A 24,165-nucleotide genomic window follows, 5' to 3' on the forward strand; every position below is an offset into this window, starting at 1 on the left:
GAGTTTATAATCTAAGCAATACGGTTAACGTTACATCTCTTATGTGCGACGGGGGTGTCACGGGGTTTTGAGGTCATTTTTGGACCTACATGGATCCGTCCATGCAGGCTTTGGTCGGCTTCACTTCCGATCTCTGGCTTACCCCCTTGATCATGACACAGCATTGTTTATTTTTGCGAACAGAAATTCAACATTATTATTCTTCCGTTCGAGACAGCGTTACACATTTACGAACAGCACCCAAACGCAACACGATTTCACCATACCTCTGTCAATTCTGCACATTACGTGAATCATTTGAACACACCAGCTGTCATCCTCGTTAACGCCTCCTGTGGTTTAGTAGATCTCAAAAGATCTGGATAGTTGTGACCTGCATCGATATTAGGGGGCCTCCATATTACTTAGACCGTTGACACTGATTAAATCAGTCCTGCTGTCTACTGTACCGTGAGGGACTGAAGGCCAGCTAGCTAGCTAGCTAGCTGAGTAACTGACCTAGTTCATAACAGCAAGCCTTAACTGTTACATCACTTTGGGTCGTGTCCCACCTGGGAAACAGCGGCCTAAAGGAGTGAACGCTTCCAACTTTATGCAATAGGCAGTGTGACATTAGCATGGCACACTGACCCGTCAAAGTAAAACAAGAGAGTTAAAGCTGCAGTGACTTAGCACATTTGTTTACCCGAAAAGGCTGTCAAGACGCGACTGGTTTCATCGTGCCCTGTGAGTAAAACTAGCAAGCTTGTTACATGTTGCCTTCCCTTTAGCTAATGTTAGAATTCAGGCATTATGGCTAGTTAGGTTAGCTTGCGGGCCTGACTTGTGTCCACACCGGGTAACACACTGCAACATTTGGCTGTCAGTCCAGCCGGGGTTGTTTTTCATTTCCACTGGCAACTGTGTTAGTTAGCTCTGGCTTGGGCCTAGCTTAAGTAGCTAACAGTTAACGATACCTGTTTACGTTACGTTATGTTATTATTGAAATTAATTATTCTAGCGCAAGATAGCACGATGTACTTAGCCGCGATGGCCCAATAAATCAATTTGTTTCAGGTGGTGTAAAAAAAAAAATTGATTTATTCAATAGTCCATCTTCACCAGTATAAGTGACCTGCTTTGCTAATGCTAACAGTGACGTTGAAGTTATGAAATGTGTTAACGTTAGCTGTATGCTACTGTAACCCTCCCCCCCAGTGCACCGTGTTAAGTTTATGTTTAACGTCAATTTCAGGATTTTGAGCCAAAAGAAGAGTCATGTCCTGTCCTTGTACTTCGGCTGCCAGGTTGTTCTTAAACACTGCTCACAGAGGTAAGAAAGGGAAAGTACACACCCTGCCTACATGACATTGTGCTAACGTTATTTGCTTAAGCATGTAACCCAGATAGCTGTTTGTTATGACAGTTTTGTATTGTCAACAGTAGGTGGAAAAGTCACTTAAAACGTTTAGCAGCCTTAGCTAGTTAGGCTAACTTTGTTAATCCATCAGCCCGTCAGACCTTCACACTTGTAATATGACAAAAACACATAATGGCAATAGCATATTGCAACAGCATATATAAATAAAATGGACTTTATACCCTTGAATATGAACTGTTGCTCTTGATAATATGCGGTGTTAAACTGCATATTGGCTTAAAAATCCAAAAGTGATTAAGTTGCTTTGATTTATCTGATGTGTGTGATTATTTTCTCAATTAATTGATTAGTCTTTGAAGTGTAACAAAATTGTGAAAAATGGACATCAGTTTCTCACATCCCAAATTGACATCTTGAGATGTCTCGATTTTGTCTTCTATATGACAACGAGAATAAGCAAATCATCACATTGTAGTTGCTGGAACCATAAAATGTTAGGTATTTTTGCTTTAAAAGTCAGTAAAATCGATTTCTAAAATACATGCAGATACATTTTCTGTTGATTTGACTAATGTATAATCATCTACTTGTTCCAGCTTTAGTAGCATGACAAGTAGGAGCAGTTATGAAATTTGTATTATTTTGCTTGTTGCCTATTTATGATTCAGGATATGTGTTTTATAGGTAAACAAAATCACTGAAAATAACATGTCATTAGTTTGAAATGTGTGTTCACAAGTCACTGTTCTTAGGAATCAAAAGGGATGTTCCTGTTGTTACAGGATTGTCCTGCTCCCGGATCCAGTTGTTTTCTCTGAGTCGTCAGGGATCTCGGGAAACTCATGTACCTACCCGGGTACGGGTGAGGTCGTTTTCAGAGACTGCTGTCTGCTATGCCTCTAAAGATGGGACAACAAAGGACAGTGGAAGTGATGGTGGAAAGGTAATCTCAGGGAGGATAAATCTCATTTGTAGCTCTCTTCAATGGTAGTATTACTCATGACTTTGTACATGGTAGTAATGTAATTTAATGCTTGCGCTGACATAGTCTTGTTTACACAGAAAAGCATCAGTGAAGCGAAGAGACAGTCTGGCTCTGGAGGGTCAGGCAAGGGGGGAAGCCAGCTACGCTGCCCTAAATGTGGAGATCCCTGCACACATGTAGAGACCTTTGTATGTGAGTAAACGCATTCATTTTCAATAGCCGTTTACTAAAATATATGATCTGATGTGTATTTTGGATGCAAATGGCATGTGGAAACTTTAACACGGATGAGGAATAAGAGAAATACAGAGGACATTGTTTTGTACTTGAATTTTTAATAAAAAAAAAAAAACTGAAAGTACAACATAGTGCCCAGCAGATGGACAAATTATCATTTTAAATAATGACAATGATGGTGTTGAAATGTGGTTTATTTTTGTATTAAAGCATTAAACCAACTTCCACATTTTCTTGTGGTACAGACTGTGAAGGAGGACTGAAATAAGCACATCGCACATTAATAGTAAACCATAAACAATCACCGTATGTAATTTCTTGGCACACTTTGTCAAAATAAAGACCTGCAAGTAAACAGAGGTTTTGGTGTCATGGAACTGCAGTCCATCTTGTCAGTCTACTAATGCACAGATAATCAAAGATAAGATATGATATAACTTTATTAAACCCCCGTAGCGGAAATTTGCTGCATAGACGCAGCAATGTGTTGTCATCTCATGATAATCAAGTTATCTTCTAGCAGCTCAGTCAAACAGCAAAACTTCGAAATTGAATTTAGTCTTCATACCATAAGTTACTCATTTTGAAATAAAACACAACTTAGCATCGTATCATCTACATTTATCAGTGAGGTTTCCCTGTGGGACTTTCATGCAACAGAAACCTACAGCAGACCATTTTTGTCCATTGTGCATTTCAGCAGTATGAGCAACCCTTTCGCACTAAACAGTTATTTTTGGTTTGCATGTCAGTCAGCTTAATGATCTGCACCCTTGGAAAATTGTTAAACTACAAATGTCTCAAAAGATTCTTTCAGACTAGTTCTAAAAATGTTTCGGTATTAAACGTGTTGTGTGTTGTTCTTTTGTAGCATCAACACGATTTGTCAAATGTGAGAAATGCCATCACTTTTTCGTGGTTCTGTCTGAAGCGGACTCTAAGAAGGGGCTAAACAAAGAGCCAGAATCTGCTGCGGAGGCTGTGAAACTGGCCTTTGCACAGAAACCTCCCCCTCCCCCTAAGAAGGTGAAAAATGGAAGCAAAAATCACAGTTGTCAATATGCATTCAAATGACTTTCATTGAAGTGTTACACATTGTAATACTCAATAATACATTTATACAGGTATGAACTATAAATTACTGCTTCTTTCCAGATATATGCTTACCTTGACAAGTTCGTTGTTGGCCAGTCCTACGCAAAAAAGGTGTTAGCGGTTGCAGTGTACAATCACTACAAGCGCATTTACAACAACATCCCTGCTGGGAGTCGACAGCAGGTGGAGGCAGAGAAACAGCCCTCTCTAACTCCTCGTGGTCAGTATTACTGTTGTCAATAGATATTGCTTTATTCTGCTGCTTATTGGTGTAATTATGTTCCAATTTTGCATTAGAAAACACAATTTCTAATGTCTTAGATTCATGTTAAACATTATGTACATGTACTGATTTGGTTTTCACTGATGACTTGCATTACAGTAACCAGACTATCACTGCAGTCTGATGTGGATACGCTATAGTGCATACAAATGGCTTTATTCAGTACTGGGCAGCAGAGACAGATGGGGAAAAATGGGGAGTGAGGGGGGGATGACATGCTAGAGGGCCTGTGATTTAAAATTGAAGAATTAAATGCCACTGAACGGCTTTTATATATGATTCTGGGATTAATCAAACACAATTTCAAAACTAAACTTAAAAATGGAAGTATAGTATATCTAAAAACAAGGCTGTTTTAATTAAGCTCCTGATAAAGTAAATATATAGGAGATGCAATATGCAAGATTACAACTGGTGGTAAAGATTTGTTGACATGCAAGTGCTATAACATACACTTGCACTTTGTCACATTAAAGCATTACAATTTAGAGCACAGTATCTTTTTACACATTAAGACATTGCATATTCGAGCCATTTACTCTGATAAAATCCATCACAAATAAGTGATTATTACTATATAATATAACTCCTCTTGAATCATAATCTGTATGATTTGGCATTTGTTCAATAATTATCACACACGACTGTATAAGCGTTTTTTGCAGGACTGTATTAATAATGTCGTAATGGTAAGGATTAATGATAACATTGATCTGAGTACTTTCGTCCTCTCCCTGTAGAGCTAGAGATGAGAAGACGAGAGGATGAGTACAGATTCACAAGTAAGTGATTGGTCCTCCTTAGTGTGTTAACTTTAAAAAGTCAGACCACTCAAACAGTCTTTATTTTCATGAGTTGCGCAAATGCCAAAATTTACAGACTTCTGTGGCTCCTTAGTCAGAGCCTCGCTCTGCCTTCCAGATATTTCTGGTAATGTATTTGTAGTCCTAAAAAAACTAAAGAATTAGATTATAAAATGAGTAGTCATTTAAAGCTCTCCTAGGTAGTTCATTGACACCAGATGATACATATTTTTTGGGGAAATACAGTGACTGATTATTGCATGTTTATTTACCAATGTGTACGAATGAGCTAAAGAAACTGAAGCAGTAAAATTATGCATATTAATCTTTAACTGACTAGACAATAAAATCAGGTTGCCCAGTGACCTACATTCACATCTGTACTTTTGCTATTTTCAGTCCAGCTCTCCGCACTTAGTAACTCCATACTGGCACAGACTAGGCACGCATATTTTTAGCCAGTACATGGAAACTGTTACCATGCACAATTTAACATATACACTGTAGCGATGGGCTGTTTAAAGTGTTGAGCAGTGCAAATACAAAGCATTCAGTTGCGTATTTAGACATTTTATGAAATACAGTTCTTAGAGAAGTTCTTACTTCTGAGTCACATAGCTCACCCTGTGGCTTTGCTTATTGATGCAGAACTGCTGCAGATTGCAGGCATCAGTCCTCATGGAAATGCTCTGGGAGCATCCATGCAGCAACAGGCAAGTCAGCAGGCACCTCAAGAGAAGAGGGGCGGGGAGGTCCTGGACTCCACTCACACTGACATTAAACTGGAAAAGAGCAACATCATACTTCTAGGTCCCACTGGCTCAGGTTAGTGTGCTGTATGTGAACAATGTCCTAAAAATGTAATATTGCTCAGTGACACTCGGATCAGATATGCAATTAATTTGTAAATATGGATCTGTCTTGCCAAAATAATTTTGATCATCATTCCTCAAATTTTTCACAGGAAAAACATTGTTGGCGCAGACACTGGCTCGTTGTCTGGATGTTCCTTTTGCAATTTGCGATTGCACCACACTAACTCAAGCTGGATACGTGGGAGAAGACATCGAGTCAGTTATTGCCAAACTGCTGCAAGATGCCAACTACTCAGTGGAGAAAGCGCAACAAGGTGGGCAGAGGGACTAAATTTAACAGCAGTGTAGTTTCCCATGTTGAAACCACACCATATGTTTTTTTTGTTTGTTTAACTGAAGAATCAAAACTAATCGCAACAGTATATAACACAAAACAGTCCTCCTGTTAACATTTGACATTCAGTCAAACGGCGACGAATGACATCTGACAGGCCTTTTTGAAGAATGACATACTCGCATGTTTTCAGCTATGTCCTATTACTTACTTCAGTGTACACAGAGTTCACATGATTACATTTAGGGATGCACCGAAATGAAAATTCTTGGCCGAAACCGAATATAATGAAAAAAATTGCAGAATTCTGAAGAAGTTTTTATTTTTGCCTTTTTTTTCATACCATTGCAATAGTTAAAATGTGCTTTTTACTCAGTGTTTCCCAAGGATTTGGAGAGACTGGTGGGTGGGTCCAGGGCACAAGAGGGTCTGGTAAAGTAAATTTACAGTGGATAGAAAAAGTCTACACACCCCTGTTAAAATGCCAGGTTCTTATGATGTAAAAATAATGGGACAAAGATAAATCATGTCAGAACTTTTTCCACCTTTTAATGTGACCTACAATGTGAACAATTCAATAGAAAAACAAATTGAAATCTTTGAGGGGGAAAAATGAAAAATAAAAACCTTACAATAACCTGGTTGCATAAGTGTGCACACCCTCTTATAACTGGGGATGTGGCTGTGTTCAGAATTAACCAATCACATTCAAACTCAGGTTAACTAGAAGTCATTACACACCTGCCATCATTTAAAGTGACTCTGATTAATCACAAATAAAGCTCCGCTGTTCTAGTAGGATTTTCCTGATATTTTCTTAGTTGCGTCTCCGAGCAAAAGCCATTGCAAAAGCATGAGAGCTTTCAAAGCATCAGAGAGATCTCATTGTTGAAAGACATAAGTCAGGAGATGGGTACAAAAGAATTTCCAAAGCATTAGATATACCATGGGAACACAGTGAAGACAGTCATCATCAAGTGGAGAAAATATGGCACAACTGTGACTTTACCAAGAACTGGACGTCCCTCCAAAATTGATGAAAAGACTAGTCAGGGAGGCTTCCAAGAGGCCTACAGCAACATTAAAGGAACTGCAGGAATTTCTGGAAAGTACTGGCTGTGCGGTACATGTGACAACTATCTCCTATATTCTTCATATGAATGGGCTATGGGGTAGGGTGGCAAGACGGAAGCCTTTTCTTACAAAGAAAAACATCCAAGCACGGCTGAAGTTTGCAAAAACAAACATCAAGTCCCCCAAAAGCATGTGTGAAAATGTGTTATGGTCTGATGACACAAGGTAGAACTTTTTGGCCATAATTCCAAAAGGTACGTGTGGCGCAGAAACAACACTGCACATCACCCAAGGAACACCATACCCACAGTGAAGCATGGTGGTGGCAGCATCATGCTTTGGGGCTGTTTTTTCTTCAGCTTGAACCAGGGCCTTAGTCAGGGTGGAGGGAATTATGAACAGTTCCAAATACCAGGTAATTTTGGCACAAAACCTTCAGGTATCGGTTAGAAAGCTGAAGAGGAAGTTCACCTTTCAGCACGACAACAACCCAAAGCACACATCCAAATCCATAAAAGCATGCTTCACCAGAAGAAGATTAATGTTTTGGAATGGCCCAGCCAGAGCCCAGTCATGAATCCAATTGAACATCTGTGGGGTGATATGAAGAGGGCTGTGCACAGGCGATGTTCTCGCAATCTGACAGATTGAGCAAAGAAGAGTGGGTAAATATTGCCACGTCAAGATGTGCCATGCTAATAGACTCCTGTAGACTGCTGTAATAAAATCAAAAGGTGCTTCAACAAAGTATTAGTCTAAGGGTGTGCACACTTATGCAACCAGGTTATTGTAAGGTTTTCATTTTTCCTCCTCGAAGATTTCAATTTGTTTTTCTATTGAATTGTTCACATTATAGGTCACATTAAAGGTGGAAAAAGTTCTGACATGATTTATCTTTCTCATTATTTTACATCATAAGAACCTGGCATTTTAACAGGGGTATGTAGACTTTTTTCTATCCACTGTACATGTGTCCATTTACTTTTAATGGGCACATGTAATATGTTTTATACTTTCTGTGAATATAATCCAATTAATCTTATTTCCATCCTGTATAGACACCATATTTTGAAAACCGGGCATTGTCACATGTCTGTCTTCGCACTAAATTCATCAAGTCCGATCCAGTTTGATAAACAATGTTGTATCTGGTTCTCGTATCATGTATCATTAAGACTTCACAGCCTCTCTTCAGGTAGGACTCTCATACTGCAACACTCTTTGTAAAGAGAGAAAATGACAGGATAAAGTCGCTAACCTGCCTGTCAGCTCTGGTCAACACACACTGGTCCGTTTCAGTGGATTTACCACAAAGGCTTGAATACGTGTGCACTCCTAATTTAGGTGCGGCTAGCTTAATCGCCTTCTCACAAACGAGTGACTGAAACAGTCAAAGCGGGTCAGACCGTTTGTTGCCTTTTCAAAGAAGTCAGCCACAGATGGAGTTGATGTGCTAGGAGACAATTCAGCAGAACAGTGTCCGCAAACGTTGATTTTTGCGTTCTCGGACACATTAAAATGCTTCCACACACGACATGTCAACGTAATTGTTTGGTAAAATTTATTCGGTCTTTTGACTTATTAGGCTGAACACCGAAAGTGCTTTTAATTTTTTTTTGGCAATTTTCAGCAGATTAATTTCGGTGACCGATTATTCTGTGCATCCCTAATTAAATTTAAATTAGTGTACAGTTGGTTTTGTAGGAAATATTAAATATATGGCTGACTGATAACACAAACAAGGCACTTGTAAATGGAAGGCAGAAATCCTCACTCATTCAAGCTAATATGAATGTCATGACAGGGTGACAGGATCTCTATCCTTAATACCTGACAGCAGCAAGCAGCTGACTGGAGATTTACAACTATGTCTTCACATACAAGGGACGTGACCCTGGTTTTAAGTTGCTCTCAGTGTACTTAAAAACAGGGGCATAGAAATGTGGAAACCCACTCTGATACTTTACACTTGAAGAGATAAAATTGTTTGTTTTTTGTTACTTTTATGCACCACAACTTGTTTAAATTTGCAAAGTTATGTCATTTCCATTTTCTATTCCTCACATGGGAAATGAATGTGTTATTGGCTTCATCTGATTACACATGCTAGCAGGAAGAGGTTAAAAAAACATGGGATCAAACTGGGATTAACAAAAATAAACATCAGTGTAGTTTTTACAAGGGTGATTACCACTGCCTTGCAACCACAGAGTGTACTCAAAGTGAAGGATGTGCAGTATATAGTAAAGCGAAAGCTAAAATCCTAAGTTAATGTTTCTACAGATGTTGCATACACAGGGACTGTGTCGTAATTGCCTGTCCTTGTGTTTCATGTGCAGGTATTGTATTTCTGGATGAGGTTGATAAGATTGGCAGTGTGCCTGGAATCCATCAGCTGAGAGATGTAGGAGGAGAGGGAGTCCAGCAGGTAATTAAACTTTAATGCAAATTATTTACAAACATTCATCTTATAATGAAAGCACCAGCATTACATTTTCTATCGGAGTTTGGATTTTTTTTTAAAGATTTAAAAAAATTTTTTTTTAAAAGGGCATATTTTACTTATTTACTGAAACTGGTTTCCTGGTGGGTGTGTGTGTGCCCCCCCCCCCCCCCCCCCCCCCCCCATTGTGAGTCCTTCCCTTTCCATATATTGCTTGACCTAGACTTCAGTTATTGACTTTTTCTCCCCTTCTCCTCTCTGTCAGGGGTTGCTAAAACTCCTGGAGGGCACAGTCGTCAATGTTCCTGAGAAAAACTCCAGGAAACTGAGAGGAGAAACGGTGCAGGTAGACACAACAAACATCCTGTTTGTTGCATCCGGTGCCTTCAACGGACTCGACAGAATCATTAGCAGAAGAAAGAATGAAAAGGTAAATTTAACGCAGCACATGTGTACCAACTGTCTGCAGACAATCAGCCTGATAATCGTTCCTGCCTCTAACTTAATCCTTATGTTTCACGGCTCTTCAGTATTTGGGTTTTGGAACTCCCTCCAACCTGGGAAAGGGGCGGCGGGCAGCGGCTGCCGCAGACTTGGCCAACACCAGCGGTGAGACAGACACTGTGGCAGAGATAGAGGAGAAGGACAGGCTGCTGAAGCATGTCGAGGCCAGGGACCTGATCGAGTTTGGAATGATCCCAGAGTTTGTTGGCCGTCTTCCTGTGGTCGTTCCTCTGCACAGCCTGGATGAAGAAACGTTAGTCCGTATATTGACTGAACCCCGCAACGCTGTGGTTCCCCAGTACCAGGCTCTGTTCAGCATGGATAAAGTAAGGGCTATGTTATAGCAGCTACTACGGTACAAAGTTAAGCAGAGTTCAAAGTGGCAACAGCACTGTGTTTTAAAAAAACAACAACGCATAGCCTCCCCCCGCATTCATTTGAATTTGACCACTGGGTTTGCTCAGTAGAGTTCCAACCACATGCCTCTGACAAAAGTCAAACCTAGCTCAGCTGTTGCCACAACGCAATGCAGTGTCAGTCAGTCACCTGCTCATCCTGGTAGATTACTTTGTAATGTGAACTTTGTATTTCTGTTTACCTTGAAATTGTTATGACAAAATATAAAATGGTTGCCCCGGGATAACTTTCTAGAGTTGTCAAATCTTGTATTACAGTATTATAAACCACAGTGCAGTGTTTGTCTTCTAAAAAGCCTTCAAACTCATAGATCTACTATTTAAACTGTCACTGGTACCTGAAACAACACGCCCCCACCAAACCTTCCACCACCCTTGTTCTTGTATCAGATCTACAGGAAAATAACTTGCTTGTGAAACATGTATTTCCGTGTCTATTTGTTAATACCTGTACGACTGAATATCTACAATTGAAATTCATCTGAAATGTTTTTTGTTTCAGTGTGAACTCAATGTGAATCAAGATGCTTTGAGGGCCATAGCCAGGATGGCTTTGGAGAGAAAAACTGGTGCTCGTGGGCTCAGATCCATTATGGTATGTGCCTGGTTCTGCAAGTGTTACACCCAAACAGACACATTATGGTATGTGAGATATATATATATATATAATATAAATAACGGTCTTAAACTTACACTTTTTGTAACATTGATATAACGGCTGCATTGGCTCAGTCTGTTGGGACTGCTTTAGGAACTGGTGGGTCGCCGGATCGAGTCCGATCCATTGCTGAAGTAGCCCCTGAGCAAGGTCCTGAACCCCTAACTGCTCCTGGGCGCTACATGATGGCAGCCCACTGCTCCTGATTAGGATAGGTTAAATGGAGAGAACATAATGCCCCTTCTCCCTCCCTTTTAAAGAATTTCGACTCAGGGATCAATAAAGGATTCTGATTCTGAAAATTGTTTCTTTTTTTTTTAATAGGAAAAGCTCCTTCTAGAGCCCATGTTTGAGGTGCCGCACTCTGACATCATGGCTGTTGAGCTGGACAAAGATGTTGTCCAAGGAAAATCGCAACCCAGATATATCCGGTCAGTATCTCTCTGCTCACAGGACAGTGTTACATGTATGTGTCATTTTAGAGATCCGATTCCTTAAGCCCAGCATGCAGAGTCTCCAGTGTTGTGTGGTCTGAAACCTGAACTGGAGTTTCCATTTGAATTTCAGAGCGCCAACCAAGGAGTCAGCAGAGGAGGAATACGACTCGGGCATCGAGGAGGAGAACTGGCCTCGGCAGGCAGACGCTGCTAAAAACTGAACCTCATGTCACTCATTTCACCTAAAGACAGTCTCTAAAATCATTAGATTACTATGAACCTTTGGATACCAACTCTGGGTTCTATTATAGCCCCTGGCAAACAAGCTCTGCACGTTGTATTAGAGGAATTGAAGTCTGCTGGTTCTCACTGAGTGCTTTCATGATGAACAAGTTAAGAGACAACCTTCAGTCCCATGCATCAGATGTTAACTCTAGTGGTGCATTTGCAGGGTGGACATATAAAATATTTCAATCTCTGGGGGTTGTTCACATTTTATCTATATAAAGATAATGCAATAATGCAATTTTATTCATGAAAGGATTTGTAGCTAGTTAATTTGTTTTCTTTTTGTGGTGATGGGCTGTCATGGCAAGGGAAGCAAATAAAAATGATGGGATCATACTGTACATGTGGGGTGCTGAGAAAGTGATGTTACCATGTCAAGCCTTATATCATAAGGGCATAATATTCCATGAGAACATCAGTATTTTGATGTTTTTACCACCATTGTAATAATGGTGTTCATAGTAACAATGGGCTGTAAATGTTGAGCTACACTGCTTAGGTAGCATTTGTAAGCAGTCTGAATGACATGACCTCTAATTAGGAAACACATTTTGGCGTGTAACGCACCAGCACACTTAACAGAGCAGGTGACAAATAATGGTGACCTTTTTAAACAGCCAGAATGGTTATTTTTCAGTGTTTTGCTTCCTCTTTTAGCCCACTCTTTAGGGAATGTATATGTGTTTATTTACAGACCTCTGTATCACAGGACTGTCTCGTGAAGCAGGATTAGAAGGATAGCCAGGTAGCTTTGAAGTGTTAATAAAATAATCTGATGTTTTGTTTTGGAGTAGCTGTCGTCCAATATATACATGAAATCTTATCATATCCTTAATCAAATTCAAGCTTCATTGTCCAGATTTAAATCATTACCAGATAATCTCTCTCTGTTGGCTGGATGCCGTTCTAAACCTGCTTTGTCAGACATCCATCAGGACAACACAGGTACTTTCTTTGTGTGTGCCCCATTGTTGGAAACTCTCCTCACATTTTAGTGATTTAATATCCAGTTACTAAATGGTTCTTTAATACACCTGTCTGTAATCAAGCCTCCACCTAAATGCTCTTTGACTGAACCACGCTGCTGTACTCTTTAAAATGCTGTTTGTGCTATAAAATGAGATTAAACTAGATCTGTTCTCCTTTTGCTTTAAGTTTCCTTTTCTTTCAGTTAAGTTTCAAAACTGCTTTTCTCTGTTTTCAGAGGTCTGTTACAGAAACTGTAACCCCCCCCCCCGTTTGTGAATTTTAAATTAATTGTGATTGTTTAAAATATATAAATAAAATGTATATCTCTGTACAGAATTGTAATTGTTCTTTACTTTTAAACTTGTCTGCAGGCCAGAACATACACTTCAATTGATTCCCAAGTCAGTGTTACTCAGTGTTTCTGAGACTATCTCAATGCATAACAAATCAGTGAAACAGAAAATGAATGCAATAGACATCACGGTGTTGTTCCACACTGTACTGTCACCTTTATGTAATCTGCTAATCACTGGAAAGTATTATGCTGTTCTTTGTTTCCAAATACCTCAGCATTTCCCTAATCCCCCTTCCAGTTCCAAAAGTCCACATTGAAAGTCACACTGTCTGAAATGTGACTTGATGGAAAAGCTGCAGTCAACTAAAAGATTGAGGGGAAATGATAATACATTGTATATTATAAATGTAATAATAGTATTGTATTAATAGAAATAAAAAATATAGAAGTATCAGTTGTTAGTGCATTTTTTAATACTTAGTATTACTCCGGTATATATGCAAATTCATATTTAAGTACTGTAATATTCAAATGAATTAGTACTATCCCTCTGCAGGAAGGTTTTCAACAGGTGACTGGGGTATTATTGGTAAACAACTCCTCAGGTGATGTCAGAGGCTTAGTGATGAAGAGGTTTATCACATACGATGATGTCTGTGCGTCATTTACTCCAAACACCTGTCAATACCTCAGAGAGCTGTGGGCGTAAGAGAGAATACCTGACAAAAGTAAGTGTTCATGCAATTGCAATGAAGGTCTGATTCTATAACTTAAAACTCTCTATTGTCAAAACTCTGTGATTGTTCTGATGCAGGTTATTTGCTGGTGCGATTTGGTCAACATGAACACTCTGGAGGATGTCCCATTTCAGACCCTACTGGGACCACTGGAGGAGGAAGTGCAGCCCGTGACAGCTCCAGACATCACTATACCAAACTGCCACCGGATACTACAAGACACTGAGGTCACACATACAAGTGAACATTCACTTTTTTTTCAAGTTGAATGTCTTTCTGGGATCAATTCACTCGCAGCGGTCTGTTTTTTAATCAGTGGCTTTTAGATGTTACAGGTTCTCAAGCAATTTCTGTTCAATACCTGATTCTTCTCCTAGAATCAGTTAAATTGTTGGGAAATTGTAGTACGTGAGTCCAATAGGTCCACTTTCATTATAAAATATATATACTTAAAAACAACGCAAATTTCATCACCAAGTTGGTTATTTTGACGTTGCAGTGAAGATAATCAAGATGCATGTTTAGGGGTTTTATTTAAATATTTTATTCTGATTGGAATGAAAGTATTTGGGGGCTGCACTGAAGAGGTTACATAGATCTTTGTGTGTGTGTGTGTGTGTGTGTGTGTCAGGTCACTACTTTTTCTTTTCCTTTTGTGATAAACTTGCATTTCATTGTTGATACATCCTCCTATGCGTTTTTGATGTGAGACATGTTGGAATGTAACAGTAGGAAAAGAACAGCTGCAAATAATAGAATTAATACAATTAATAATGGCTGAATTCCATTTAACTGTTTCAGTTCCAGGGTCCTGCTATTGTGCATGCTGGCTCACTGGGGTACTTGAATATAACGGAGCCATTGTTAATGTTATCAGTAACACCTGTGCTTTCCCTGCAATGGCAAGTCAAAGTCTCTGCCGTGTAAAAGGTTTGTTGCTGAATTTTTTAATTTTTAATGTAGTATGGATTCAACCTGGAGAAATGGATTTTAACTGGGCAGCAGCCCGTCCATCAAGCCCATCCTGCCCCCCCTACTGGCTGATGTTCAGCAGCCCTCAGGAGAGTCGCAGGACAAATCGCAGGAGCAGCGACACGTGGACCCCGAGCCCTCGACCCCGCAGTTACAGCCTGAACTCTGCAGACATTCGCTGGCCGCACCATCGCACTGTCAAGTTCCTCATATCTGACTCTGAGGATGAAGATGGTTACAACGAGGATAATGAAGGCTCTTCCACTGAAGACGCATGTCACCCTATCAAGAGCAGAGAGCGGCCCCGGAGCGCTGCACCCAGAGACCCACTCGCCAGAGTCAAAGACATGCACCTTGGTCCTTCCACTCACCCCTGTAAGCCTGACTCACCTCTGAGCCTCAGAGCCCACAGAGGCTCTTCTCTGAAAGACTGCAGACAACCACTGCAAGCACTGGAGCAGCACAGGTCACAGCAGGCCAGCCCCGTACCTCAAGGGCAGAAGAACAGCAAAAAGAGGCAGCGGTCACTGGGCTCCGTGGGCAGAAAGTACTCCCAAAACACACCACCTGCTCGCCCCTCTCCATGCAGGTTGCAGACGCAGCGACCCTCCTCTGCAGGGCCTGTCGTTAAAAACCGCAGGCAGAAGGTTATTTCTTTTCTGTCTTTGATAACAATTTTTATCCCACTCTTATCCACTTACTTTTTTTATCATAACACACTATTTTTGTCTGTTCTTCCCCTGTCATCAGACCCTGAGGACTAGTGGCTCTCCTGGGGTTTTCTTTGATTCAGCAGCAGAGTTGTTGTCGGCACTCAGCCAGGAGGAGAGGGAGCTACTTGAAACCATCACAGAGAGGGGCTACCCTTTACGCACAGCTATTCTGGCTCTGCAGAAGACAGGCTATCACAGCCCAGAAAAGGTAGGTACCACTTTGGTTTGGTAGAAGTTATAATCTTTATTGGTTTATAAACCCTGATAATGCTTAAATAAAATACTTTTGAGTTGCCTTCATTAACTACAGGCTTGATAACCAATTGTAAATTTCAAACACATTATTAAAAAGCTATTAAACCTTCAATTCAAAATGTTTGTAATTAATCAGTGGTTCAGGTCAAATAGTGGGAGAACTCCTTCCTGATCACAGGCTAAAAAGATAAGTAAATATACCAGCAAAATGATTCTTCCATTTATGTGGGCTCACAAGTAGGCAAGTCATATTAATGCAATTACAACAGCTTATTAGGGACCTGTCTAGCACCAGTGTTCATGCATAAATAATTAAAACCCTTTATATATACACACACTTAACTGGCATGAATACATTTCTAATTATTTTTTTATCATTTCTTCAGATCCTGAAATACCTGGTGGCCAGTGACCGTCTGTGTGAGCTGGGTTATGATGAAGCACAGGTGGAGGAGGCCTTGGAGATGTTTCAGAACTGTGAGAGCAAGGTGATTCTCGCTCATCACAGTTTACCACAGCCATGTGTTATCATAAACCTAAATGTGTATTATTACTTACTTTAAATTCAATTTCAGGCTGCTGAGTTCCTGCGTCTCCTGACTCAGTTTAATGAGATGGGCTTCAAGCAAAGTGCAATCAAAGAAGTACTGCTTGTTCATGAAAATCACCGCGAGAGGGCTCTGGAAGAACTCATGGCACACATGGCTTAAACAGAGCAGCCTCTAATTTCTAGTCTACATGGAGAAGGGATTATTTTTACAACTACAATACGTGAAATGTACTCAAGATACAGTATGTGGTCAATATGGAATACTTAACAGATACTGCCTTCTAACTTGGACAAAAGCTTTGTAACTAAACCATAAAAAGGGCTGAAAGAAAACATTCAGGTATAATTCAAAATTACACAAGATAACAAATAGGTAGACTTAATAAGGATGAACGTTTTTTTAAAACGTTTATTTACAGCTGGATTTAAAAAAAAAAGCACTCAATATTTAGTTTCTGAAGAGCAAATTCAGCTGTCATTCCAGCTGGAGGAAGAAAAGCATGGTGCACTGGCTTACTGCTACAGTACTAAAACAATGTAGTGCTCTAGATATGGTTAATGCTTAAATTTAAAGGCTATACACCCAAAAGGAAAATGTCAATAAAAAGCCACAACAGCCTTGCTACAATATGAAATACCAGAAAATACAGCAGAGAAAATTTCTCCAGCAGTAACCCTGAAAGAAAGTCTTATGAAAACAGGATCGATGGAGACTCAAAATGTTCGGACAGATTTAAATATTTACATTTTTTGTAAGGAGATTACAATAAAGTTCCCTGTTGTCCACAAAAACATCAAACTACCGCTGAGCTGGAAGACTTCCAGCACAGCTGCTTTAACTCATCACTGTTGACTGACGGTGGAGTTCAGCATTCCTGACTTCACAGTCGATTTAGAAGCCTTTGAGAGGTCCCTCTGTAAAGAAAAGTCCAAGTTCACCGTCAGCATCTTTCACATTTTAATAACAAAGTCAAATGATTGAATATACAAGTTTATGTTTGTGGGATCACACAGTGTTAGAATGTGACATGGTAATATGAAATGCTAGTGCATGTTCATTTTGGAAAATCTGTCATGTAAAGTGGTGAAATGATATATATTGAGTCTTTGGTATTTCAGGGTTTTTTAAAAGATATACAGGCAGATTCACCATTTTCTCATTAGCTACTGCAATTACTTCAATAAAAGAGAATCTGGTATGTGTATTCATTTTGTGTATGTATAGTCTATCACTATGTAAAGTTTGATGTTCATTTCATTCCATTCACTGAATTAAAAAATATTTTAATTATTAAAATTCATTCTGTTAATTATGCAGTCTTGGCAGAGGTATGCACATTGCGGTTTGATGTTTACCTAAACTACAGCCAACACAACACCAAAATTATGGCTTTTTAATTTTGTGGGAGTTTTGTCTGCTGAGTACAAGAATATACAGTGTCTGCAGCAACAAAGATGAAATGTTCAAAAGTAAAAAGTATTCCTTCAGATTAAAAAAAAAAAAAAAACATTTCTAGGATTTACAAGTCCAGGTCAAACAGGTGTTAACCCAAATACGGTTTTAGTTCGACAGTGATGGTGGTTAAATGGCAAGCCATAGATTTTACTGGGTCAACTACATCATCCTACCTTTAACAGAATACTGCTTTTAGTGGTACGTGATGTAATCCAGGAAAATATAGTTCTTTCCTTTAGTAGATTGTACTTAAGTGGACTTTTTATAGTCAGGGGCTAAACATGTAAAACCGCATTTACCGCAAATTCCGAATAGGAGCCAGCAATTGAGCTAAAGGTGAAGGTGTGATCTTGAGTATCCTGAGACCTTAGCGTGCCACTTGGAGTATTTCTATTAAGATGGGAGATGTTTTCCTTGTTTCGGTCTACTGCACGGGGAGTCTTTCCATGTCCAGGGGTTCGCAGGCCAAGACCCTACAACAAGACCAACTAGAATGATATTGTGTTTTTTGCCAGCTTTTTTATTTGACTTCATTACAGTCTATAAGATTATAATGGTAGTAGAAAAAAAAACAAAAAACAAACAAACAAAAAATACCACACACACTATGAAAAACTAGCACCACTCATTCTCAGTACACTCCTGCCAAGCTAGTGAGTAAAATACAGGCATACAGCATCACTGCAAAGTATTACAAGAGCAGCTTTTGGTAGAATTTTCCAATGCTTCATTTATGCCGTTTCTTACCACTGCATGACATGCAGATACACTGAAACTGACTATACTGTCACCTTGATGACTGAATAGTGTTACAGGGGCTTTCATTAACAGTCAAGCTTTACGTGTGCTTGACTGTGCGAAATTTACATACAAGAAGCGTCTTGGAACACAATATACTGTATATTTATCTATCTTCTTTTGATAGAGATATTTGCGCTCCATTGAGTATATTGTTTATCTTCTCTACATTGATCGATCACAAGGTCTGCACCATATTTGGACAGATTTTGTACTCAATTGTTGACAAGTAATTCATTCAGGAGTCTTTAAGTGCCCTGACAAAGCAAGTTAAACAAAAATGGAGACATTACACCTTGTCTAACCTTATTACCATAAATAGTGGACTCAGAAGGAAGACAGTGAGCGTACCTTGCTGGCCGACAGGGGTGGTTTCTGAATGGAGGACTGGCACATGGTTCCACTGAGGCCTGAACTAAGGAAACTGGTAGGAGTGGAGATGGTGGAGGTGCCATTGAGCTAAGTGGACAGAGGAAAGAGGCGGGTCAACTTCACTCACCCAGGCAGTCAGTATTGCTGCACATGCAACAACAATCTAATAACACCGCAGCAACATCTTACCTTTCTAACTTTTCCAGGTGTGGGAGTCCCTGCTAGCCGCCTTTTAGATGGTGTTCTCATTGCAGTTCCATATAACATGTCCTCCTGTGTCTGTTTAGTTTTCTTCAGTTGCTATTTCAAAACACACACAATGATTTAGTCATATTGACAACATGTTCAGAGAGAAATTTAAGACTAAAATCATTAAACAACATACCCTTTCCAGTTTCTCTCTCTCCTTTTCAGTGTGGTGGTGATCCCACTGCTGTTGCACATACTCAAGGAATTTCTGTCCATTGACCAGGAATTCCTTGCCATGCTGCTCCTCCCAAACATCAATTTGGGCCTTCAGAATCTTTTCCAGCTGGAACAAACAGGAAACACTCGTTTTTACCTTGTTGCCATGATGTTAAAATTAATGTTGAGGGTGGATTGTCAGTGCATATTAAATGAAAAGTCCAGTTTCTAAAATGCCCTTCCTATGTCAATAACTGGTACATAGCAATAGACTGCACCTGGATCTGTTGGACAAAACTGGCTATAAACAAACTACCTCTCAGCTGTTTTCCCCGTTTCCACTCTTCTCATGGTTTTCTTGAGGTTTTTCCCCCTCATTTACATTACACATTTTCCATATTCGACATCCAAATAGCTAGATGTTTATTATGTAAAGAAATGGTTTTAAAATCTAACTTTTAACATGTATAGTACATTGTGACAATGTATAATGGCACACTCAAACACAGGAAGTTGATGACTTTCCACTGTCAAATATCTCTGCCCAAAGAGGAAGTAAACTAACTGGTGCTACCTATCCTTAGTATTTCCCCTTAACAAATTTAATAAATCATTGTTATCCCATATTGTTTTATGTAGAAGAACAGTAAATAAGTTGAAAAAGGTTAAATAATTAAATTTTCACAGCATCTGTACAGCCTTGTTTTATTCAGTGTCCATGGAAATGACAAACCGCAATATTTGGCATCGTTTTCTTTTTGTATCCCCACCAACAGCTTATTATGAGCTGAAAGCTGCTTCAATAGCATTCCTGACAGAACATGTCAATAATCACTTTTAAACATGTCCTCACCTTAGGCAAACTTTTCTGCAGGTCAGTTCTCTGCTTCTCTTCCTTCAGGAGGTTCCCACCTCTGTTGTTGAACCTTGAAGGGTCATTGGCCTTTTTCTGAGATGGAAAAGTTCATACATCCACACGTTACCACAACAAGAAGTTTGTTTTAAATGCGTCCCCACTTAATTCACGAGGATAGTACTTACGTCAAGTTCCAAGTACAAGGTCCAGTTCTCCTGCCATTTTGTGACTCCCTCAAAGAGTTCTTTATGGTCCTCATAATACTTCTTCAGGGTCCTTTCTTCAGCTTCATGCAGGTTGAGAAGCTCTTCAGTGAAATCATCTGGGAAAAGAAAACAAGCACTGAGACCCACACGCCCTCTATGATGATCAACCGCATATAATCAGTGTAAGGGTTTTTTCAATATACAACAGATATTCACCATCATGATATGGAACAAAACTTTGTTGCTGCTCTTGGCTGTAGAAGCACTTCTCCCAGAGAAGTGCGATCTCAGCTCTGATGGCCTCAATGACACTTTTCATGCTCTGCATTTTCAGCACCTGTAGACGCTGGACCTCAGCCTGGAGCTGACAGACAGAATGCACAAAATTTGGAGGTATTTGATGAAACAACACCGTACTGCATTGTCTGAAATCACGTATTCATGTAAATGAACACAATGTAATTTCTTACTGCCTCAATGTTTCTCTTCTTTGACATGACCATATGCTCAGAGAGGGCTTCTCTCTCCTCTTGGGGAATCTGAAGTCTTTCCCACAGCTCCTGGATCTTAGTGCGGAAAGCTGAACAATGGAGCTCATTCTCAGCCTTGCGTTCTTTTAACTGTAAGGAGGCATAAAAGTAAAAATATATGTATAATAATAAATCAATTACAATATAATACAGTGTTGTGGACTGTTAATCATTGTGTCAGATTAACAAACATCTAGATGCAAGTATCACAAAATCACCTGACTAAGGAGTAGTTTAAGAGCAGCAATGTTGTCATTTGACAGACAAAATGCCTCCTCATCCTCACACATCACATCCATCTCAAAACTGGTCTCTGGGTTCTGCTCCAGATCATCCATGCATACAATGATCTCCTTTTTGATGCTCATGAATTCATCATGACGGTGTTCCTGGAAAAGACAACACAGGTTACAACCCTAATAAGAAAAAGCAAGTAGGTAATAAAGAAAATCAGAAAGTCTGTAACACCTTCTCTTTGGTCAGATTATCCAGGTAGGCACGATATGTCTCTAGTTGCTGCAGTGACGGGATGGAGTCCTGGTCGATGCAAAATGGGGTAGTGCACATAATATCGCAGAGCTCACGGTCTTTGCCAGTGAGGTCCTTGAGCTCTTGCATTCTCTGCTTCTTGTGTTCCTTCATCACCTCTAGACGTGTGCGGCAATTCTTCTCCATCTGCAACATGGTGCAGCCCTCCTCCTCCTTCAGAAAAATCCAGAAAGTTAGTCCAAACACGTTAGCATTTTTTCCCCAGAGAGGAAGCACCACATATTTCTAAACAAGACTCTACCTCAAACGGGGGCAGCTGGAGTTCACTGCACAATTGATTAAGTTCCTTCAGACAGGCCTGTATGCTTTTCACTAATCTCTTCTTGAGCTCCTCTTCTTCAGCAATCATTAGGTCCAGCAAACCCTGCAGGGGAACCAAAAAATGTGTCAGTTTGTTAGCTCTGCAAGGTCAACAACTACACTTTGAATCAATTAAATAATAACGTGGGACTCACTTTGATGTGCTTGTGAACATCATTGGTTCGCTGTAGTCGCTGTTCCTCTGGAATCCCGATTTCTTCCCAAATATCCTGCAACTTGAACAGTGCTCTGTTGAGGTAGGCAACAGACTCTGCTGCGTGGACTTCACTGAAAGAAAAGCAATGGTTTGAGTGGGTCAGTGTTCTGGGGTTTAAATACACCGGTTTTAAACACAAGTCAGACCGGCCCAGTATTAACGTTAAGTTACCCCAGGAACACAAGTCAGACCGGCCCAGTATTAACGTTAAGTTACCCCAGGTAGCAGACACTGTTTTAGCAGATAGCTAACATTAACGTTAGATGCTGCAATCCCACCACTGACCAAGCTAACGTTAGCTAGCTTCCCGACGTTGTCCTGTACATTAAGTTAACTTATTTTTAACGTTAAATAATTCCGTTACCAGTTCGTGAGTAGCATGTGGTTAATAGAAAATGTAATTACCATTCAAAATTACTCATTGCAGCATCCAGAGACGGTTACTCCGTCCTAACGTGACACAAGCTGTGTGAGTCTGCTCGCAGTAAAGCTAAGTTAGCTTTATCTAAAATCAACAGGCTAAGCAGGAAGTACGATTGCTAATTGAATATACCACTTCTACCGTAAATAATTAACGCTCCAATTATTTAAAATGTTTATTTTAAATGTTAGGTTACTAACCTCACTCTCATGTTGCCACCGAAGACAGCTTAAATGTGTAGAAAACACTCTTCCTGAACGCTAAACGACCTTTCAATTTAAAAAACTGATTAACATTGGTGTGGCTGTGGTTGTTATCCGGCTGTCCGTTGTCGTTTGTCGACTCGACGGCGTTTGAAATTTTCAGCAAAAGAACATCTGCGCTCTGATTGGCTGGTTAAAGTGACATCACAGGAAGCTGTTCTAGGGGCGGGACTTAAAAGGTTACTACACAAATGTGTTTTTGCATCTGTTTTTCTTTTCCACTGTGTATATTCACTTACTTTTTGGACTCGTATGAACGACTATATAACGTGTCAAAGTAAAAGCGATGTTAATATTGAATGTATAAATGTCTTTGCATATCATAATCAGAATCAGCTTTATTGCCAGGTATGTGTTCACATAAGAGGAATTTGACTCAGGATTATTATATACATGTCAGAGATGGATGAGATATACAGGTACAGATACACATACATGCCTACATGTACACAGTGCGATGGAGCATAGTGCAAAGGATGCTGGAATAAATAAGTATAATGTGCATGTGTTATGTACTTTGAGGTAGGTGGATTTGGTATACAGTATATACAATATAACAATATGAACAGTATGAACACAGGAATTGTTCCTGACACCTTGAGTCAGAAGTCAGCTGTTCATCAGAGTGATGGCTTGTGGGAAGAAACTGTTCCTGAGGTTGTTGGTTCTGGCATACTGCTCAGTAGCGCCTGCCAGAGGGGAGAAGCTGGAACAGGTTGTGTCCGGGGTGAGGAAACGGGCAGGTCCTGAATGGAGGGCAGGTTGGCACCGATGATTTTTTCTCTATTCCTGACAGTCCGTTGCAGTCTGCTTCTGTCCTTTTTGGTGGCAGATCCAAACCAGACGGTGATGGATGTGCAGGGGATGATGGCTGTGTAAAAGTGGACCAGGAGCTCCTTAGGCAGGTTGAGCTTCCTGAGCTGGTGCAGGAAGTACATCCTCTGCTGGGCCATCTTGATGATGGTGACAGGGTTGGGCTTGCACTTCAGGTCCTGGGATATAGTGGATCCCAGAAACCTGAGGGATTCCACAGCAGACACAGGGCTGTGTCTTTCGAACATAATATATTTCGAACATACTAAATGTAATTAGGATCAGAACAGAGGGGGTCAGTGAGGGATCCGGGCCTTGTTGATTAGGCTAGCTGCTGATGGGAAGAAGCTGCTTTGTGGCAGCCTCCTGCCAGAGGGAAGAGTCTGAAACAGTTTGTATCCGGGGTGAGAGGAGTCATCTGGAATCTTTCCTGCTCGTCTCAGAGTCCTGGAGGCGTACAGGTCCTGAAGAGAAGGAAGATTGCAGCCAATCACCCTCTCCGCAGAGCAAATGATACGCTGCAGCCTGTCCTAATGTCAAAGCAATAGTAAATTTATTGATTTTACATGGCAAATTCTATATACATGAGTGTAAAATTACAAAGACTCTCCCCAACTTCACTGGATTTCTATGTGAATTTAAAGAGGTTTTTTTAAAAACCCTTAGACTCATAGACTCTGAAAAATGTAACAGATCTATCAAAACAGTACATTGAAACAATAATCTTTTTTGTTGCTTGCATTCTAATTGTATTTG

The 24,165-nt window shown here is 40.0% G+C and overlaps 3 protein-coding genes across 7 annotated transcripts; 2 read left to right on the forward strand and 1 right to left on the reverse strand.

The window, feature by feature from the left end:
• Positions 1-400: 400 nt before the first annotated feature.
• Positions 401-12,879, forward strand: clpxb (caseinolytic mitochondrial matrix peptidase chaperone subunit Xb). Of its 2 annotated transcripts, XM_038706281.1 has the most exons (15): positions 402-726; positions 1,235-1,312; positions 2,143-2,303; positions 2,423-2,537; positions 3,454-3,608; positions 3,738-3,897; positions 4,701-4,742; positions 5,412-5,588; positions 5,728-5,892; positions 9,326-9,414; positions 9,695-9,859; positions 9,960-10,259; positions 10,852-10,944; positions 11,332-11,438; positions 11,575-12,879. In XM_038706281.1, the coding sequence occupies exons 2-15, from the start codon at positions 1,258-1,260 to the stop codon at positions 11,663-11,665; spliced, it is 1,875 nt and encodes a 624-aa protein (XP_038562209.1). In that variant the 5' UTR covers positions 402-726; positions 1,235-1,257; the 3' UTR covers positions 11,666-12,879. The 2 variants fall into 2 exon arrangements, with proteins under 2 accessions (XP_038562210.1, XP_038562209.1); XM_038706282.1 differs by lacking the exon at positions 4,701-4,742 and having other exon boundaries at positions 401-726.
• A 767-nt stretch (positions 12,880-13,646) lies between these two features.
• LOC119893774 (ubiquitin-associated protein 1-like) lies at positions 13,647-16,540 on the forward strand. The gene is given in 7 exon segments (XM_038706108.1): positions 13,647-13,724; positions 13,811-13,960; positions 14,697-14,748; positions 14,751-15,352; positions 15,456-15,626; positions 16,060-16,161; positions 16,249-16,540. Coding segments are annotated over 7 exon segments (1,290 nt in total). The 3' UTR covers positions 16,384-16,540.
• A 66-nt stretch (positions 16,541-16,606) lies between these two features.
• Positions 16,607-22,687, reverse strand: LOC119893891 (protein regulator of cytokinesis 1-like). 4 transcript variants are annotated; one of them, XM_038706285.1, is made up of 14 exons: positions 22,534-22,687; positions 21,851-21,983; positions 21,637-21,759; positions 21,315-21,548; positions 21,065-21,235; positions 20,787-20,936; positions 20,533-20,680; positions 20,296-20,432; positions 20,108-20,203; positions 19,235-19,381; positions 19,039-19,149; positions 18,829-18,936; positions 17,979-18,152; positions 16,607-17,138 (listed from the first exon to the last, which is right to left on the reverse strand). In XM_038706285.1, exons 1-14 carry the CDS (start codon positions 22,542-22,544, stop codon positions 17,067-17,069), a joined length of 1,815 nt encoding a protein of 604 aa, XP_038562213.1. In that variant the 5' UTR covers positions 22,545-22,687; the 3' UTR covers positions 16,607-17,066. The 4 variants fall into 4 exon arrangements, with proteins under 4 accessions (XP_038562213.1, XP_038562214.1, XP_038562211.1 ...); XM_038706286.1 differs by lacking the exon at positions 22,534-22,687 and adding an exon at positions 22,318-22,349 and having other exon boundaries at positions 18,046-18,152; XM_038706283.1 differs by lacking the exon at positions 22,534-22,687 and adding an exon at positions 22,318-22,349.
• Between the last annotated feature and the right edge of the window lie 1,478 nt (positions 22,688-24,165).

This window comes from Micropterus salmoides, unplaced genomic scaffold (assembly GCF_014851395.1).
Source record: "Micropterus salmoides isolate LMB-PRFRI ecotype aquatic unplaced genomic scaffold, ASM1485139v1 Ms_hic_scaffold_8, whole genome shotgun sequence".
Lineage (NCBI taxonomy): Eukaryota > Metazoa > Chordata > Actinopteri > Centrarchiformes > Centrarchidae > Micropterus > Micropterus salmoides.

Excerpts from the sequence above, each read along its gene's own strand:
- clpxb (XM_038706281.1), top strand. The coding sequence starts at position 1,258 with ATGTCCTGTCCTTGTACTTCGGCTGCCAGGTTGTTCTTAAACACTGCT. Across the intron at positions 2,304-2,422 it reads GTGGAAGTGATGGTGGAAAG|AAAAGCATCAGTGAAGCGAA; the intron begins GTAATCTCAGGG and ends TTGTTTACACAG. Across the intron at positions 5,589-5,727 it reads TCTAGGTCCCACTGGCTCAG|GAAAAACATTGTTGGCGCAG; the intron begins GTTAGTGTGCTG and ends AATTTTTCACAG.
- LOC119893891 (XM_038706283.1), bottom strand. Across the intron at positions 19,382-20,107 it reads TGCAGAAAAGTTTGCCTAAG|CTGGAAAAGATTCTGAAGGC; the intron begins GTGAGGACATGT and ends TGTTTGTTCCAG. Across the intron at positions 18,153-18,828 it reads CACCCCTGTCGGCCAGCAAG|GGTCTTGGCCTGCGAACCCC; the intron begins GTACGCTCACTG and ends GTCTTGTTGTAG.